Raw genomic sequence first — 17,106 nt, forward strand, 5'->3', positions numbered from 1 at the left:
GTGGAACACCGCTTTGACATTCGCTTCGGTTGATGTTCGAAAGGGCTTTATCTTGCGTTAAAGCTCCATTACTGGCACTTTGCATTCTGTTATTATAGCGAAAAACCTTCTTGTATACTGCAAACAGAGGACGAAAAAGCATTCCAACCTTGTAAAACAAGACTAACATACCCGCACGCGTTCACATTTTTACTTTGTAACGAAATGATAAAAAGAATAAATAAAAACGAGATGCTGTATTTTGATAAGAATCCCGCAACAAAAATATTTTTCAGAAACTTTTCGCTTGTAGATGGCTTAGTTTGCGTCGAGCCAAACTGACAATGAAAAAAGTTGGCTATCCGAACTGGCGCCCAACCTGGGGCCAATTTTTATTTTTTTACGGCGCTGTGACAAATTGTGTACAAAGTGGTTTTCAGCGCGAGAAATGTAATTATATACTCCTCTTGGCGTATTGCACGAATGTTGAATATTCGAGGTGAATGTTCACGGTGGATAATAGGTACATTTCCGGGCGAAGTTGCGAGGAACGGAACAAAGCGGTGACTGCTCAGGTTATTACTCAAGTTTCACTTTGACTGCCGATCTCATGATTACTGTTCGCTGTTTTGTTTCCAACCAACCTCCAACCTTCAATTTTGTATACCTATGTAAAAAGTATTTTTAAGTTATTTTTCAATAGGTATGATTTTCTTAGAAAACCCATTCTCCCTTTATTGCTTTCAATAGACATTATTCTCTTCGTACACGTTCGTCGAGTACGAGCCCTCTTGAATCTTGACCTCTTTGGACTCGCTTATTTGATTCTCGATTTCAAAAGGGGATTTACTTTCCCTTTCAAAGACCAAGTGATCAATACGTTTGCGTTATCCACCCTTTAACTTCTCAAAGTATAAAGTTGCCAGTTTCATTGCGGATTTCAACAAAAAAAGACGAGGTTTAAACGTTGTGGAAACGAGCCGTTACTCTTTAGTGTTACGGCCGCCATTTTTCCCTGTCACAGAGACGGGTGTTTACAAGCGTATCGTTTTACCCGGCATATCTCCCGGCCCGGACGTATCTTTTTACCCCGGATGGCATTAAGGCCGGTTTAGATTCCAGTATCCTGGGTAACGAATTGTGTCGGGGCTACAGATTTGACCTGGATAAGGAAGTGTAGGTGTTACAAATGACTCGAATACATTTACATTAATAATAATAATAAAATAATAATAAAATTAATTATTACTCAAACAAGGTACAATTTAAACACTTAACAGCGAGCCCTGCACTAGGGATCACCCTGTATCGCAGTGGCTCAATGAGATATAATTTTCGCTTAAAATTAATAAAATTATACATCAAGTCCGGTGGAAACTTAACTTACTAGTAGAATAATACAATTAAAAATTATATTAAGAAAGATAGGAAATAACAAATCTTAGAATCTAAAACATTTAGAACAATCTTAAAAGAAATTGAGATCAAGATGAAAATACAACAAAATTTTAAGTTATAAAAAGGACATGTAACAATAGAAGTATTAGGTATGTATGTGTGTGTGTGTGTGCGTGTGTGGGAGAGAGAGAAAGAGAGGTGTGTGTGTGTATGTTGCGTTTGGGTGTGTGACCACAGAGACGTATGGAACATTATGTTAGAGGTTTTATAATAATTTCTGTATGTAGGTAAGACAATGTTAATAGCCATTGACGGACCTGTTTTTTGGCCTGGTATGAATTGCAGAGTTTAATATTACAGCTATTTACCACCTTGTTGTAAATAACAGATTGCATGAACTCCGGAAGTTGTCGCGCGAATGACGAATTTACTTGAGGCAGGGGAAGCCTAATTGATCGTTTGTTTAAAAGATCTTTATAATCCGGACAAGTAATGAATTTACGATGCATTTTGAGTGTAGATTTCAGTATAAACAGTTGGCGTACATTTAGTACCCCCGCCTCAGCATACAGTAAGTTGGTAGGATATAGGTATGTCTTTTTCAGCATTACCTTCAAGACTGATCTCTGGGCTCTTTCGAGCTCTAGCATTATTGTAACGCCTTTTCCACCCCATACGCTATTACAGTATGTTATTATGGATTCGCACAGGGATTGGTAGACCATTCGCAAGACTTTTATATCGGCGGAGTTCCTTAGGAGTTTCATGACATAGATTTGCTTTCTGACTCTTCCACCTAACTGTGATATGTGATGATTGAAAGATAAATTTTGGTCAATATGTACCCCAAGGTATTTAATATGTTTAACTCTTTCTATTTCTTCGCAGTGACTTTGAGCAGCGTCGGAGCAGGTGGAATGTATTTTTAAGTGGGTTATTGATTTTGGATCGGTTACTTTGGTCTTGTGGAAGCAGATGAATTTCGTTTTTGATGTGTTTAGGGTCAGTAAGTTGTTATTTAGCCAGTTTTTGATGTTAATTAGTCCCTGATTAGCGTTTTCAAGAGCAGTTGACCATGACTGGCCATGGAATAGAAGAGCAGTGTCGTCTGCGTAACAGATGACATCAACATCGGAGGCAAGATGACTAGAGATGTCGTTTATATACAGCTGGAAGAGGGTAGGCCCAAGCACACTACCTTGGGGAACGCCAAATTCAATGGGTAGATTGTCACTGATGTTATCGCAAATTTTTATACATTGGTGGCGGTCAGTAAGGTAGCTTTGGAACCAAGATAATGGATGGCCTCTGATGCCTGCATATTCTAATTTTTTTAGAAGAATTGGCACTGACACAGTGTCGAAGGCTTTTGCAAGATCTAGAAATACACCTGTGCATTTTTGCCTATTATCCAGGTACTTGCAGATTAACTTAACCAGCGACTCAACAGCACTTTCAGTTGATCTACCTCTACGAAACCCGTATTGATTGTCACAGATAATGTTATGTTTTTCTAGAAAATTGACATTCCATTCCAAGTTTGAATTACTTAGGAAGAGTCGCTTAGAGCTATATGCAAAAGTTTCTAGACGCTGCCATAATAAAAGTAAGTTCTCCAAGTATTTCTCTCAAGAGCGTAACTTGTGTTTCCATGTTTTAGTTCGCAGCCGTTTCCTTTACAGCCACAGCGTGTAAATCGAAGTAAGTCGTCGACTTAAAGCTCGCATTGAAACAGTCCAGCGAGTCAACTCCGACCACTTTCTTCCACTGAACAATAACGACAGTAACTTCCATACTGTCTCATTGGAAATGTCTCGCTTGTAAATTTGTTTGGAGTTAGAAAGTCCTAACTGTTCGCACATGATGAATACTTAACTAGTTCCAATGCGGAGATGAAACGCTAAGTTTGCACGGAACTCCAACTCGCACCAGTTGTTATTAGGAAAATTATTCTCGACGACTGTCTCTTAAAAGATCCTATCTTATCAGTCATCTATCTGCCATCAGACATCTATCTGTAGCATTATCAAAGATTATGCCATCTTGTTTGTTTACCAGTTCTATTTTCGGCAAGGGAATGGAAACGCGAATAAGTTTCGATTTGGCGGATTGATGTTTGTAAATAAAATACAGAAATGAAACGGTGGCTTGTACGGAAAACCGCTTCAAGCGTCGAAATGACTTTTATTGCAGGCTCTTTAATAAACTTAAGACGTTTATCCAGGCAAATATATCCCGACAAACATGAAACAGTGTTTAATATGTAATGAACTTACATAAATCGCGGCTGATTTTGCAAACTGACGTATCTGCAATATGTTGCTAAAAAATTGTGTTTTATTGACAATAGCAGGTGCAAATCAGTACCGCCGAAAAATTCAGATACGTCAGTTCGCGACATCAGCGACGAAATTGTTGGGCAGAATTACATTTTTATTTGACGTGACTTCCTTACTTTGGCGCGCACTCCCTAACTCCTAAACGGCTTACTGTCATTCAGATTAAAGTTAGACCTGGCAGCAGTAGGTAATTTCTTGCGAGGCGGAGTGTTCGTTTTTTTATTCTATACCTATGGGCTAAAATAAAATATATTTCTTACGTTAGAAAAAGAAGATTCCATGATCTCCCCTAGCGTTATCCCGTTTTTATGAAATCCGCTTAGGAAACACTAGATAAAAAAGACACAATTAATCCCTTAATAGACTCCTAGACCAAAACCTTCTCTATCCTCAACAAAAATCACCATCTAACAGATGCATTCCGTTTGTCCGCAGGCACGACGGAGCGCGCTTGCCTGATCACGGGGTCGGTGGACGGCATCATGGTAGTGCTGGACTTCATCATGGATAAGATCAAGGAGAAGCCAGAGCTCGTCAAGCCCTTTCCCGAGGGCGTCGACACCAAGATGCCGCAAGATAGGGACAAGCAGGTAAGACGCGCTATGGATTGAGGATTAGAACCCTGTCGCAATAACACGTTTCGATGTTTAGCAACATTTTGTACTTATTGTTGCAATTAGTTAATGCGACACGGTTCCAACATGAAAGAGTAGCCCGAACTCATCGAGGGCGTCGACACGACTTTAGTTTACAACTTTGTCGCATATTAACGTGTTTGACGTTTACTGAGACTGTGGCAATTTGTCAAATATGTTATTGCGACATGGTTCATAAAGTATAGGTATAAAATACAGCAGGACAGAAAGATAGCGTACAGCATAGAGCGAAAGAGACAACAAGAAAATGCACTATTCTGACAGCTATCCTACGCGACATGTTATTTACACAGAAGGCATATACGTACCTATTACTACGGTCAAGAGCATTATTATGCACTAGCGACCCGCCCCGGCTTCGCTAGGGTGCAATGCTGAGGATAAAATTAAATTATTTACGACATCACATTAAAAACCTCAAAAATAACAGTATTTCTCCACTATTTAATGGATGTTATTATACATACAAACCTTCCTCTTGAATCACTCTATCTATTAAAAAAAACCGCATCAAAATCCGTTGCGTACTTTTAAAGATTTAAGCGTACATAGGGATCTAGGGACAGAAAAAGCAACTTTGTTTTATACTATGTAGTGATAAAGTTTAGAACCCTGTCGCATTTACATATTTCTAATTTTCTGAGACTATGTTCCAACTTGTCAAATGTAAATAAAGTATCTCGCGACATTTTAAGGATTCACCTTTGGTTGGCGTCGGGATCGTAGAGCCGCCTCAGGTACGCGCGATAAAAAGTACAACTATGTAGTGAATTTCGATCGCGGCAAATGTACAGATAACGTTAAAAAGGCTATAAAAATGCTTATATAGCACCTGCGGAGAAACAAACAAATGTAAACATACTGCGCGCGTGACGCTCACAATAATAATTGTCACATGAAAAAGCAAATCTTTACGATGCACGTGCCGTTGTGGAGTTTCTTTCTCCGCAACCATTCATCATTTATTACAGACAACTAAGACAAATAGCTTAACCTGAGTGTGCGTACGATTTTAAAGGCTTATCCATATTTATTTATTATGTATTTTCATCATTTCTTTTTATTCTTTGCATTTTATTTTAAATAATACTAGATAGATAGAATTACAAAAAGTCAAATAATCCAACTTAAAATTACTTAACCTAGAACCCACTCCGTGTCAAACCCGGCCCAAAAGTCCCCATGACACTAGCAGCGTTACCGCGCTGGATTGCCACGGACAACCTCTGAGCCAAGTAAGACCCGGAGCGGGATTATTTATTTAATAATGAATCACTTACAGCTATGCACATTATAACATTTAGTTAGGACATAATTAAAGACAAAAAAAGTCATTCTATCAACTGGGGTACCGCGGCTACTCTCTCTATAAACGCATACCAAAAACGAAACCGTCACACAAATACTTCAGCAGATATACACTTCTCATCAAAAAAATCGAAACACCTTGCAAGTTTACGTTTTGTCAGGATTATCAGAAAAATGTGTACATTTAGGAATAAATGTTAAATGTCGTTTAATAGTGAGTAATATGAGCTTATCAAATCTTAATGTTAATGTTCTAAATTTAAATGAATTTTTCATAGGTTTCGTATTTTGTTAAATGAGTCATTTTTATTCCGTATGGAGTATAAAGGAAATGGATAAAACAACACACGTAAATGAAAAAAAAAGCTAAAAAACGTTTATTTAATAACTTGTATTCCCTCCCCGAGCTCTAATTACTGCTTCCATACGGTTCTTCATCGATCGGATGAGAGTCACGATCACATGCTGTGGTATATTGTCCCATTCCTCTTGGATTGCATCTTGCAGCTGGCTAAGTGTTTCTGGGGCAGGATCTCTTGCTCGAATTCGTCTCTTTAATTCATCCCACAGATGTTCAATGGGATTCATGTCCGGGCTTCTTGCTGGCCATTCCATAATAGAGATATCGACTTCGTTAAGATAATCTCGTACGACGCCCGCGGTGTGAGCCCTAGCATTGTCGTGCATGAATATGAAGCCGTTGCCAATAAAATGTGCATAGGGCATCACATGAGGCTCGAGACACTCTTCGACGTACCGATGACAGTTTAGTGCAGGCAGACGTGGCCCAGACACGAAAGCAAGCTCTGTCTTACCGTCGGCGCTGATTCCTCCCCAAACCGTCCACGAACCGCCACCATAGCTGACCTTTTCTTCAATGCAGCATTGTGCATAGCGTACTCCGTCTCTTCTGTAGACCTTGTTCCTTCCGTCGTTACCATACAGCATAATTTTACACTCATCAGAAAAGAGAACTTTGCTCCACTGTAGGTATGACCAATTTAGGTGCTCACGTGCAAAGTTAAGGCGCGCTCTTCGATGGTCTGCAGTTAATTTCGGCCCATTTGCTGGCTTATGCGGTACCAGTCCACGATCCTTCAACCTTCTTCTAATTGTAGAGTCACTTACAGCTACCCTTCGTACAAAACGAAGCCGCTGCTGCAGTTGAAAAGCGTTAAGGCGTCGATTTCTTAAAGAAGTTGGTACAATAAATCGATCATCTCGCTCAGAAGTGACCCGATTCCTGCCAGATCCTGAACGGCGCGTGAACAAACCAGTCTCCCGATAACGTTTATAGACTCTATGAACAGATGACAGGCTTAGATGCAGTCTTGCAGCCACAACACGCTGACTAAGGCCAGAATCTAGCAATGCCACAACTTGGGCGGCTTCTGTGGGCGAAGTATCCATACGTTTTAGAAAAAAAACCTTTTTTCAGACGTCCCAAAGTCACAGTATTGAAATAAAAAACAAAAAGTTTAAGGATAGGCGCCAATTTTTAGTTTTTAAACGCTAAATGTACTCCAACCCTAAACACACATTTGTCTCAAAACAGTGATTCATTTCGTTTATAAGATAAACAAATTAAATTCTAATTTTGAAATTGAATTTTCGCTTATTACTGTAATGGCCAAACTGCCAGCTATACATTTATGTATTTTTTTTCATCGTATGAATTCTTTTTTGTGTTAAATTCGGACAGAAACAATGAAAACGGAAGTGTTTCGATTTTTTTGATGAGAAGTGTATTAGTTGGTGAGAATTCACTGAATACCATAACTTTGCCATTTTTTTTTTGACGTTATGTGATAGGTGGGACTCCCCCCTTCTAAAAAGGTGGATGGAGCTTCACACTCTATAATTTGAATTTATAATCGCCCGAATAATGTCCTACTAACACTAGTTTATAAGTCGTTTGTATACTAACATTCTATGGCCTTTGTCCGAAATAAACGATTTTATTTATTTATTTATTGAGACAATACTGATAAAAAGATAATATTTAAAAACTTATGTTGGCACTATTGTACGTTTCCGGTTTTGTACGTCAGCGCCCGTTCCAAAGTGTTCCAATTTTGAATATGTGGCGTGAATCGCGCAAACGAAGTTTTTTTAAATCAACAGTATAAATAAACCTATAAACTGCATAGAATAGGACCGCGATTGTCGGTCGGCTCCCGGGCGAACCACCGCCGGAAGACGATCTCCCCTTTTCCTCCATAAATCTCTTCCTTACCACGAGCAAGAAAATGGGGCTGAAGAAAATGAATAATATTGACTGTTGCGGGGCGAGTCTGATTTGAACAAAGAATTTCATACATACAGTTAAGCCTGTAATCCCTGAGGGGTGGGCAAGGACACGTCATCCATAAGATATATTAAAACCAATAGCCATCCATTCTAAAATCGGTATTGCCGACATGGTGACAATAAATTATTGCTTTTATAAACCCATATACCATACATAACCATTAATTGTAAGATCGATATTGCCGACATGGTAACAATAAATTATTGCTTTTTTTGGTTTGCCTCAGATGCCATTAACTTGGCCGGACAAATGGGAGCGCTTAGGGTTCTCATCAGGTACAAAATTTAAGCCTACAGGCCTGAAGGCGTCCAGTTGGTCGCGACCTCGGCTCAAGTCGTCGTCTGAGAGGACAATTTTTGACCTATCGTTCATAACAGATAACGGCTGGGGACTAACCACTTAACGTGCCTTCCGATGCATGGATCATCTTACTTTCGGACAATCAGGTGATCAGCCTAGGGACCAAACTAGGGATCATAAACTGATTTTTGTGACATGTGCCCACCGGGATTCGAACCCGGGGCCTCCGGATCGTGAGCCCAACGCTCAACCACTGGACCACGGAGGCCGTTAATACTCTAGATAATAATTATGGGATTCTCTTAAAATGCATAAATGTTTTTGTCATAATTTTAATTATCATAATCCTTTTTGCATAACGTTTTTTAACATAATAGTACTTTCCCATAATAACATCTAGGAATACTGGATTCTTAGGTATAATTTATTTTTGGACTAATATTTGTTGGTATAAATTTGATTCGCATATAAATAGGTATCCATAATTCTTTTTTAGAATAACAGTGTTTTGTCATAATTTTTACAAGGCATAACAGTAGGTTTGGGTGCGGCGCCAGCATGTTTATCTTACACACAAAAAATATAATGAATGATGACCAACTGCATGAAATAGTGTCAAAAAATATAAAAAGTCTCAATCATGAACCAAATGCAGCCAGGGAAAAAGTAAGTTTCTAAAATGTTCAAAGTTGTGCCAAAACTTTTCTTATTCGGGGTATAGTTTTTATGCTTATATATTATATCATTATTGTCATTAACTATTATGCTTATAGTAGTTATGAGTTTCAAAATTATGCTTAAAAAGTTATGACAAATTAATACTATGCGTAACTAATAATAGGACAAGCAACAGTATGCCATGGTAAATTATTACATAAAATTTTATGAGTAAAAATAGAGAACCAATAATTATTTATTCTAGATATTTCCCCGCGTATACTGATCTCATGCCATAAGTTACGACTATTAACACGATGGAACGCTACTAAAACCCGGTACAACACAGCCAAACGTACTTTACAACATAACTTACATACATAAACTCACGCCTGATTCCCACCGGGGTAAGCAGAGACTATAGAATTCAATTTACTTCGATCCTGACACACTTCTTCTTTTACAACATTATCTTAGTGCAAAATAAGCTGAAACCAGTAATTTTGCAGTCTTCCAGGTTCCCATACTTACCAATATACTTACATTAACCAATATACCCAGAGCACCATAATAACTATTACAATCTGGCCTAAATCTATGGCTGGTTCAAGGCTCGCAGACCAGTGAGGGATCAATGAGAAGTAGGCTATCGTGCCACGATAATAACTCGTCCAATTGGGTTAAAATGGCCACATCGAAGCAATTCATCTAAGAAAGCAATATTGCAATTTGATAATTTGCGCATATAAAAGTAAGTGCGTAATGCAAACAAATGTCAAATAGCAATATTGCTTTCTTAGATGAATTGCTTCGATGTGGCCATTTTAACCCCCCAGGATTATACTTAGTTACGTCAATTAAGGTAGTTAGTTAGAGGTAGGTTTTTTGTTTTATAAGATTTTGTTTATTAATATATCAAAATACACCCAAAAATACCCAGTGTACATATGCCATCATGTAATATTACACAGTTTAGTAGGCTGAAAGACACCTATATATAAACTTTATGACACTAACCTCAAAAAATCAGAATCATTTATTCAACGTAATTATCATGGATAAACTTTTTGAAGGTCAATGTAACATTTTTGAATTTACGTCATTTCGCATAGGCTGTTTATGTATTATGTATGTTATGTATGTATGATGGTCGTATCCTAAGGCAATTCTCACACTGCCTCGCATGATGCAGCGTAGCGCGTGGAATAGAATAGAAATAATTTATTTTAGATATAAGTAGGAATTGGTACACAGTAGGAGTGAACATAGTAATTAAACCTTATTTCTAAAAAGGGACGTTAGCTCAGCAATATGTTGTGACACTCCGACATTGAGGGAGTGCCACAACGCTGATTTTCAGCTGTGCCCCAAAAACACTAAAAAATATATAAATGCTTAAATCTAAACAATAATCAAAACAAATTAAAATTAATCCACATGCGGATTTCGGATGCGTATCATTTTCTGTGTTAGACTGTGCGTGTTTTCTATACAAACGGAGATATTTACAAGCAACAGAAGAACACGCATCCACGCGCTACGCTGCATTATGTGGGGCAGTGTGAGAATCGCCTAAGAGCAAATTAAGAAGAGTCCATTCCAGGTTCTGTTTAGAGACCGTCCTAAACCCAGGCCGTATTGTTGATAGGGTAACTTAGATCTGACGAGGGTATTGGTAAATTGCCAGCCGGATCACGCCACGCGCCCCGGGCACATTGGCCAATATCAATCCATGTATCACTATTACTTATAACGGCCTCCGTGGTCCAGTGGTTGAGCATTCTACTCACTATCCGCAGGTCCCGGGTTCAAATCCCGATGGGGACAAATCAGTTTGTGATCCGTAGTTTGGTTAGGACATTGCAGGCTTATCACCTGATTGTCCAGAAGTAAGATGATCTATGCTTCGGAAGACACGTTAAGCCGGTCCCGGTTGCTACTTACTTATGTAAGTACGTAGTCGTTACTTGAGTCACGTCAGGGGCCTTTGACGGCTCAATAATAACCATGACACCCACACGATAGAAGAAGACTATTACTTATTATGTGTTTCGAATTCATATTTTGGATCATAAATGATTATCACGTGCTCAGCGGTGAAGGAAAACATCGCGAGGAAACCCACGTTCCTGAGAAATGCATTTTCGGAGGTATGTGACCTAACGGTTTAAACTTAACGGTAGAAGGTCAGACAGGCTTCTGTAAAAAAACCGGACCTGTCTAATCTTCTTGGGGGGGGGTTATGTGTCTCGCATAACTTAAGCCGTGGTTGCTGAGTGTTTGAACGCGTGCTGTGAATTCCAAGAGTGGCATGTATAAAGAGACATCCTATTCCCAATTTATGTGGTTTCGTATTTGTGGGTTATAATCGGGAAAGCGTGTTGAATACTGTATACGCGAATAAGATTTACCACCACATCACACCTCAAATAAAAAAAGCAAAAAAAAGAAGCAAATGGAATTCTATAGTCTCTGATTACCCCGGTGGGCGTGAGTTTATGTATGTATGTATCACACCTCACTACGCCTAATAGAGTATTGATTTTGGATTTAAAGAGAACATTTGGTCTCACGACCACGTGACCGTATATCACGTGCTCAGCGGTGAAGGAAAACATCGTGAGGAAACCCACATACCCCAGAAATGCATTTTCGGAGGTGATGTGACCTAACCTGTATTGGGCTGGTTTCCCTTCGCGGGTTAGAAGGTCAGACAGACAGGCGCTTCTGTAAAAATCGGACCTGTCAAATCTTCAGGTCAGGTAAGCGGACCCTGTGAAAATCGGGATAATGCTAAGGGGATTCAGTCTCGACTTTAACCAGTCACTAGTCCCTTGCGAGTCATATCCTATCTCCGATAACATTATAATATTAATATTACTAGCTTTTGCCCGCGGCTTCGGGGTAACACGGTCCCCCTTTCCTTATGTATCAATTTTATCTTCCTACCTTGAAAGCTGCGAAGAATCCCATATATAATTTCACCCCCTCTTTAAAAGGGTTGAGGCAGATTTCAAAAAAAAAAAGATGCGCGATTTTCTTACCTTTTTTTATTTTCTTAGTCACAAATAGTCCGCATACCAATTTTTAGCTTTCTACCTTGAAAATTGCTCAATGCTCCATACAAACTTCCACCTCCCCACCCCCATTTCAGGTGGGTAGAAAGTCAACTATCTCCACTTAAAAAATCACATCAATTCGTCGCTCCGTTTTGCCGTGAAAGACGGACAAACAAACAGGCAGACACACACATACACTTTGGCATTTATAATATTGTATGGATTATAATAACACGTGTCAACGCTTGATGGATTTCCCTAAGAATATTAAAATTCGCTTCTCATTAAGGTAGGGTCTGGTTGGGATACGAGATTAATTTAATAGAAATGGTTTTGAAGACGGTTACAACCAGGACTTTTTCTTTGTAGACATAACATTACATAAGCTCACGACTACATTCCAATTGGGGTAGTCAGAGGTACGAGTACATCCATCATACTCAATTATTCATAAAATATTTATATGTTTTACTTTTATATGAATGGGCATGAAATGAGGAGGAATGAAAGGCATATAACGAGGAATGTTTTGAGTATGAACGTGGATGGATATAGGGGAAGGGAACGACGGCCTAAGAAATTGTGGATGGATTGTGTAAAGAAAGATATGTGAGTGAAAGGTGTGAGTACTGACAGAAATGAATGGACGAGGAATACATGTTGTGCCGACCCCACCTAGAGTGGGGTAAGGACAGGAGGATGATAATGACATGTCAAATCACATCCATCTTAGTTTTATAGTGTAAGTAAGTAGTATCATCATCATCAATTTAAGAGCCACGCTCTTGTCGGAGCAGCATTCTCCATGCTACTTTTTAGGGAAAAATAGGGCAGTGGTTTCCCTCTTGCCTTCCGCCCAAAGAAGCCCAAAGTAAGTTGTATAGGTAATCGTAAAGTGAACTAAGTACCCACACCTCACCGAGCTTTCTGTTAGACCACCGTCACACACACCCCAGACACTTCATACAAACAACCTCGTTTTACAGATGCGCGTGTACGATAATGTCAATTATATAGTACACGCGCATCTGTGTGTGTGACGTCGGACACCATACGATTAAGTCTAAACTATGTTCGAGGGGGGTGAGGTAAACCTAGCTCAGCCGCTGGTGGGGAGCGGAGAGTTGCCGTTCTATACGTAGTATTATTCCTTATTCTACGTCAGTGTGTCAATAATAGTGTTTTTTCTTACTTTGAATAAAAAGTTCACGATCTGTTTCTCTCTCTCCAGTCTTTGGTAGCGTAGACTTAAAAACTAAACACTATATCGGTACAATAGACGCTATAAGATCGATAACACGATAGCTCAGCCAACTAGCCCACTGAAATCGCTGGTCGATAGCTTTGCCCTAGTGGCAAGGTCGCGAGTTCGATCGCTGCTTGCACTCGTTACAACAAGAAACTGAATCGCTTTAAATTAACAATGTGTTTGATTAACCAAACGACCTAGAGAATGCCGAAGCAGCAAGCCAACCTTTTGTAAAATAACATTAAATAAGCTCACGACTTATGCCCAGCAGTGGGCGTCATACGGCTGATGATGATGATGAAGCTCACGACTCGAGGAGCTCGGTGGCGCAGCGGTAAACGCGCTCGGTCTGCGATAGTCTGCGAAGTTAAGCAACTTTCGCAAAGGCCGGTCATAGGATGGGTGACCAAAAAAAAGTTTTCATCTCGAGCTCCTGCATTAGCAGTCGTTAATAACCATCAATCCGCACTGGGCCCGCGTGATGGTTTAAAGCCCGATCTCCCCATCCATAGGGAAGGCCCGTGCCCCAGCAGTGGGGATGTTAATGGGCTGATGATGATGAAGCTCACGACTGTATCCCAATTGGTGTAGCCAGAGCATCCATCACAATATAAACTAAGTCCCTACACCTCACCGAGCTTTCTGTTAGACCAACGTGATAGGTGGCCGTATCGCCGTCTATAATGGCCGACCCAACTGTGTTGGTCAAAACTGTGATTAAGTTAAATCAATTTTAATATAAATTTCCTTTTTGAACAGTTAGGTTAGGACATTAGAGGCTGATTACCTGATTGTCTGAAAGTGAAGATGATCCTTGCTTCGGAAGGCACGTTAAGTCGGTGGTCTTCGGTTACAACATACTGATGTAAGTGAGTAATCGTTACATGAGCCATGTCAGGGGCCTTTGGCGGTTCAATAATTACCTTGACACCAGGGTTGATGAGGTTGGTAATTCACCTCACAACCCACACGATAGAAGAAGGAGAGTTTAATTATTGGTGCAAGTCCAGTACCGGGGTTCGAACTGGCGCGAAAAGCAAGCCAATGTACTACATCATCATCATCATCAGCCCATTAACGTCCCCACTGCTGGGGCACGGGCCTTCCCTATGGATGGATAGGGAGATCGGGCCTTAAACCACCACGCGGGCCCAGTGCGGATTGGTGGTGGCTGTTGTGCTCGTCTTTTTAAATAAATAAATAAATATTAACGACTGCTAATGCAGCCGGGACCAACGGCTTAACGTGCCTTCCGAAGCACGGAGGAGCAGACCGAGCGCGTTTACCGCTGCGCCACCGAGCAATGTACTACAGTGACTATAAAAATAAAAGTAAAAAAAAAGAAATACACTCCACGACAGGCGGTGAAGTGACTAAGGGAACTAACAGTGTGTTTGATCAAACGAATGGCCTAGATAGCGAAAGAGCGGCTTTCATGCCACCCTTTCATGACATAAACTAAACCAAAGAAAAAAAAGAAGCCTCCGCCGCGATAGGCAACCGCTGAGGAAATTAAAACCCGTATTGAAAATAAACTGCTGGGAACCGGGAACTTTCAACATATTTGAAACGTGCATTTTGCGAAAGGGACATTTTGCGAAGTGTACCTTTTTCGAAAGGGGCATTTTGCGAAAGGGATATTTTGCGGAAAATAGGTTTTGTGCATGGGGGTCAAAGGGTGAGAAGGTAGATCAGCTTTAGGAAGGGGTATTATCTTCGGGTATAGAGGGATTACTCCGGCCTTTGATAATGAATGTCCTTTTCAAAGACAAAGGTCATGTATTTGGGGCACATCACTTGCTTACACTAATCATGATACATAGACGGGCGTCCCACTACAATTATCCTAATTATTATCCTAACCGTGGCACAGTGGTTGAGCTTTAAGCTTACGACCAGGAGGTCCCGGGTTACAAGCCCGGTGGGAACATATCACAAAAATCAAGTGTGATCCCTAGTTTGGTGAGTGATCCGTGCTAGGGAGAGCACGTTAAGCATCGCTTCGATCCTGACACATTTCTCTTGTTGCCTCCACAATCGTTCAAACCAATCGTCTCACATCAAATTCTATGTAATCAATATTAAACCATATTGGGTGTTTTGTAGTTGCATTCTATGTCATATATTCACTATACTTTTTTGTTCCTTTTAATCGAAACAAAAACAAAGCGGACAGAAAAGGTAATGTTTATGGAAATCTTATAATGTAAAATACTTCCGTGACCAGGAACCTAAGTGGTGTTTCTCCACGGTAAACCCGTGAACGATGAGCCAGCCCGCCGCAAGCCCCGGGTCCCGGCTTTATGTAAATCCAGCGCGACTGACCGCTGCTATCCGACGTCTATACATTACTAAACCTCGCTTTGAATAGCCCAAATACCCAATAGCTTTCCTTCTTCCGCCCGTAATCTTCGATAGGGCTTCACTGTCGTACACCTTCATTTATGACGTACCTACCAACATAATGCTTCAAGGGAAAAAAATGGGGGCAGTAAATTATCTAACCTAATTTGGGCAATAATAGGTCTTCTTCTATCGTGCGTGTTGTGAAGTGGATTACCAACCTCATCAACCCTCACCAGGGTTACTATTGAGCCGCCAAAGGCCCCCGACATGACTCATGAAACGACTACGTACTTACATCAGTAAGTGACTGGGACCAACGGCTTAACGTGCCTTCCGAAGCACGGATCGTCTTACTTTCGGACAATCAGGTGATCAGCCTTTAATGTCCTAACCAAACTAGGGATCACTAAGTGATTTTTGTGATATGTCCCCACCGGCATTCGAACCCAGGTATTCCGGATCGAATAATAGGTAAATAGAGTAGATATCGATTTACTTCTACCCTTCTTTAATCTTGTATTTCGTCCCCTGTCACTTGAAAAGACATTTCCATAAAGACAAAAAATCGTTAATACAATAAAAACCGACAAAACAAAATTTTCGGTTTATCTGTCAAAATTTTGCCAGATGCTCAAATATTCTTTTTAAACCTCGAGAAAAAAAGAATAGAATAGAATAAGAATAAAATAAATTTATTTTTTAAGAATAGAAATTGTTTATTATAAAAGGACGCCACACACAAAGACACACTATTCCTTATTTAAAAAATGGTTATTGATCGGATTTTTCCAAGGTTCAAGCACGTGAAATATCAAAGTAAAGTAAAAATTCAGTGAGATGGCTTTCCCGGGTATCGAAGGAGTGTAAATCCGTAAGGTTTATCAGATTATTCCCAAAGGCGATGTTTGCTTGATAAGTGGCTGAATCTGGAATATTTAATTTCCGGTACGGCTCATTTCTCCTACTTGCGGCATAACAATGGCGACATCGCTAACAATAGCTTTTCATCCATGATCTTTTTAATTTGGCCGTGTAATATTGTGACTGGCTGAGCTTTTCAGGGACTCGATTCATTCAAATGTGTCTGTGTATTCCAAGATGGTGGAGGCATGTTGAATTCCATAGTCGCTGCTTACCCCGGTGGGAAATAGGCGTGAGTTTATGTATGTCTTTTTCTTTGTGGTGTCCTGACGTAGTAAGTGGAATTCCGTTGTCTCTGCCTAACCCAGTATACAGGGTGTTAGTGACATCGTAACGAAAACTTCGAGGGATAACTCAGGCCATGATTCTGAGTTGATATCAAAAGGAATTTTCCGTCGTAAAAGTATGGAACGGAAAATAATTAAAAAAAAAACAATAAATCTTTCATGATATTTCCGATAGGAAAATTCCATATACACAGTATTTCTTATGCCGTCACTAACACCCATACTTGTATGGCTACCTGTATGTACTTGTACGGGGTGTAAATGACATCGTAACGAATACTGAGAGGAATGATTCA

General features: G+C 40.0%; 1 protein-coding gene across 7 annotated transcripts in view; it reads left to right on the forward strand.

The window, feature by feature from the left end:
• Window positions 1-17,106, forward strand: part of LOC126375270 (RNA-binding protein Pasilla) — a 114,794-nt gene that overhangs the window by 64,201 nt on the left and 33,487 nt on the right. For all 7 annotated transcript variants that reach the window (XR_007567550.1, XR_007567549.1, XR_007567551.1 and 4 more), the window contains one exon: window positions 4,152-4,306. Coding sequence is in view for 4 of the 7 variants with exons in the window: in XM_050022200.1 (XP_049878157.1) it covers window positions 4,152-4,306 (155 nt within the window). In the remaining 3 variants the exon portion in view is untranslated. The remainder of the gene's footprint in view (window positions 1-4,151; window positions 4,307-17,106) is intronic.

The sequence above is a fragment of the Pectinophora gossypiella genome, chromosome 18 (genome assembly GCF_024362695.1).
Source record: "Pectinophora gossypiella chromosome 18, ilPecGoss1.1, whole genome shotgun sequence".
Taxonomy (NCBI): Eukaryota; Metazoa; Arthropoda; class Insecta; order Lepidoptera; family Gelechiidae; genus Pectinophora; species Pectinophora gossypiella.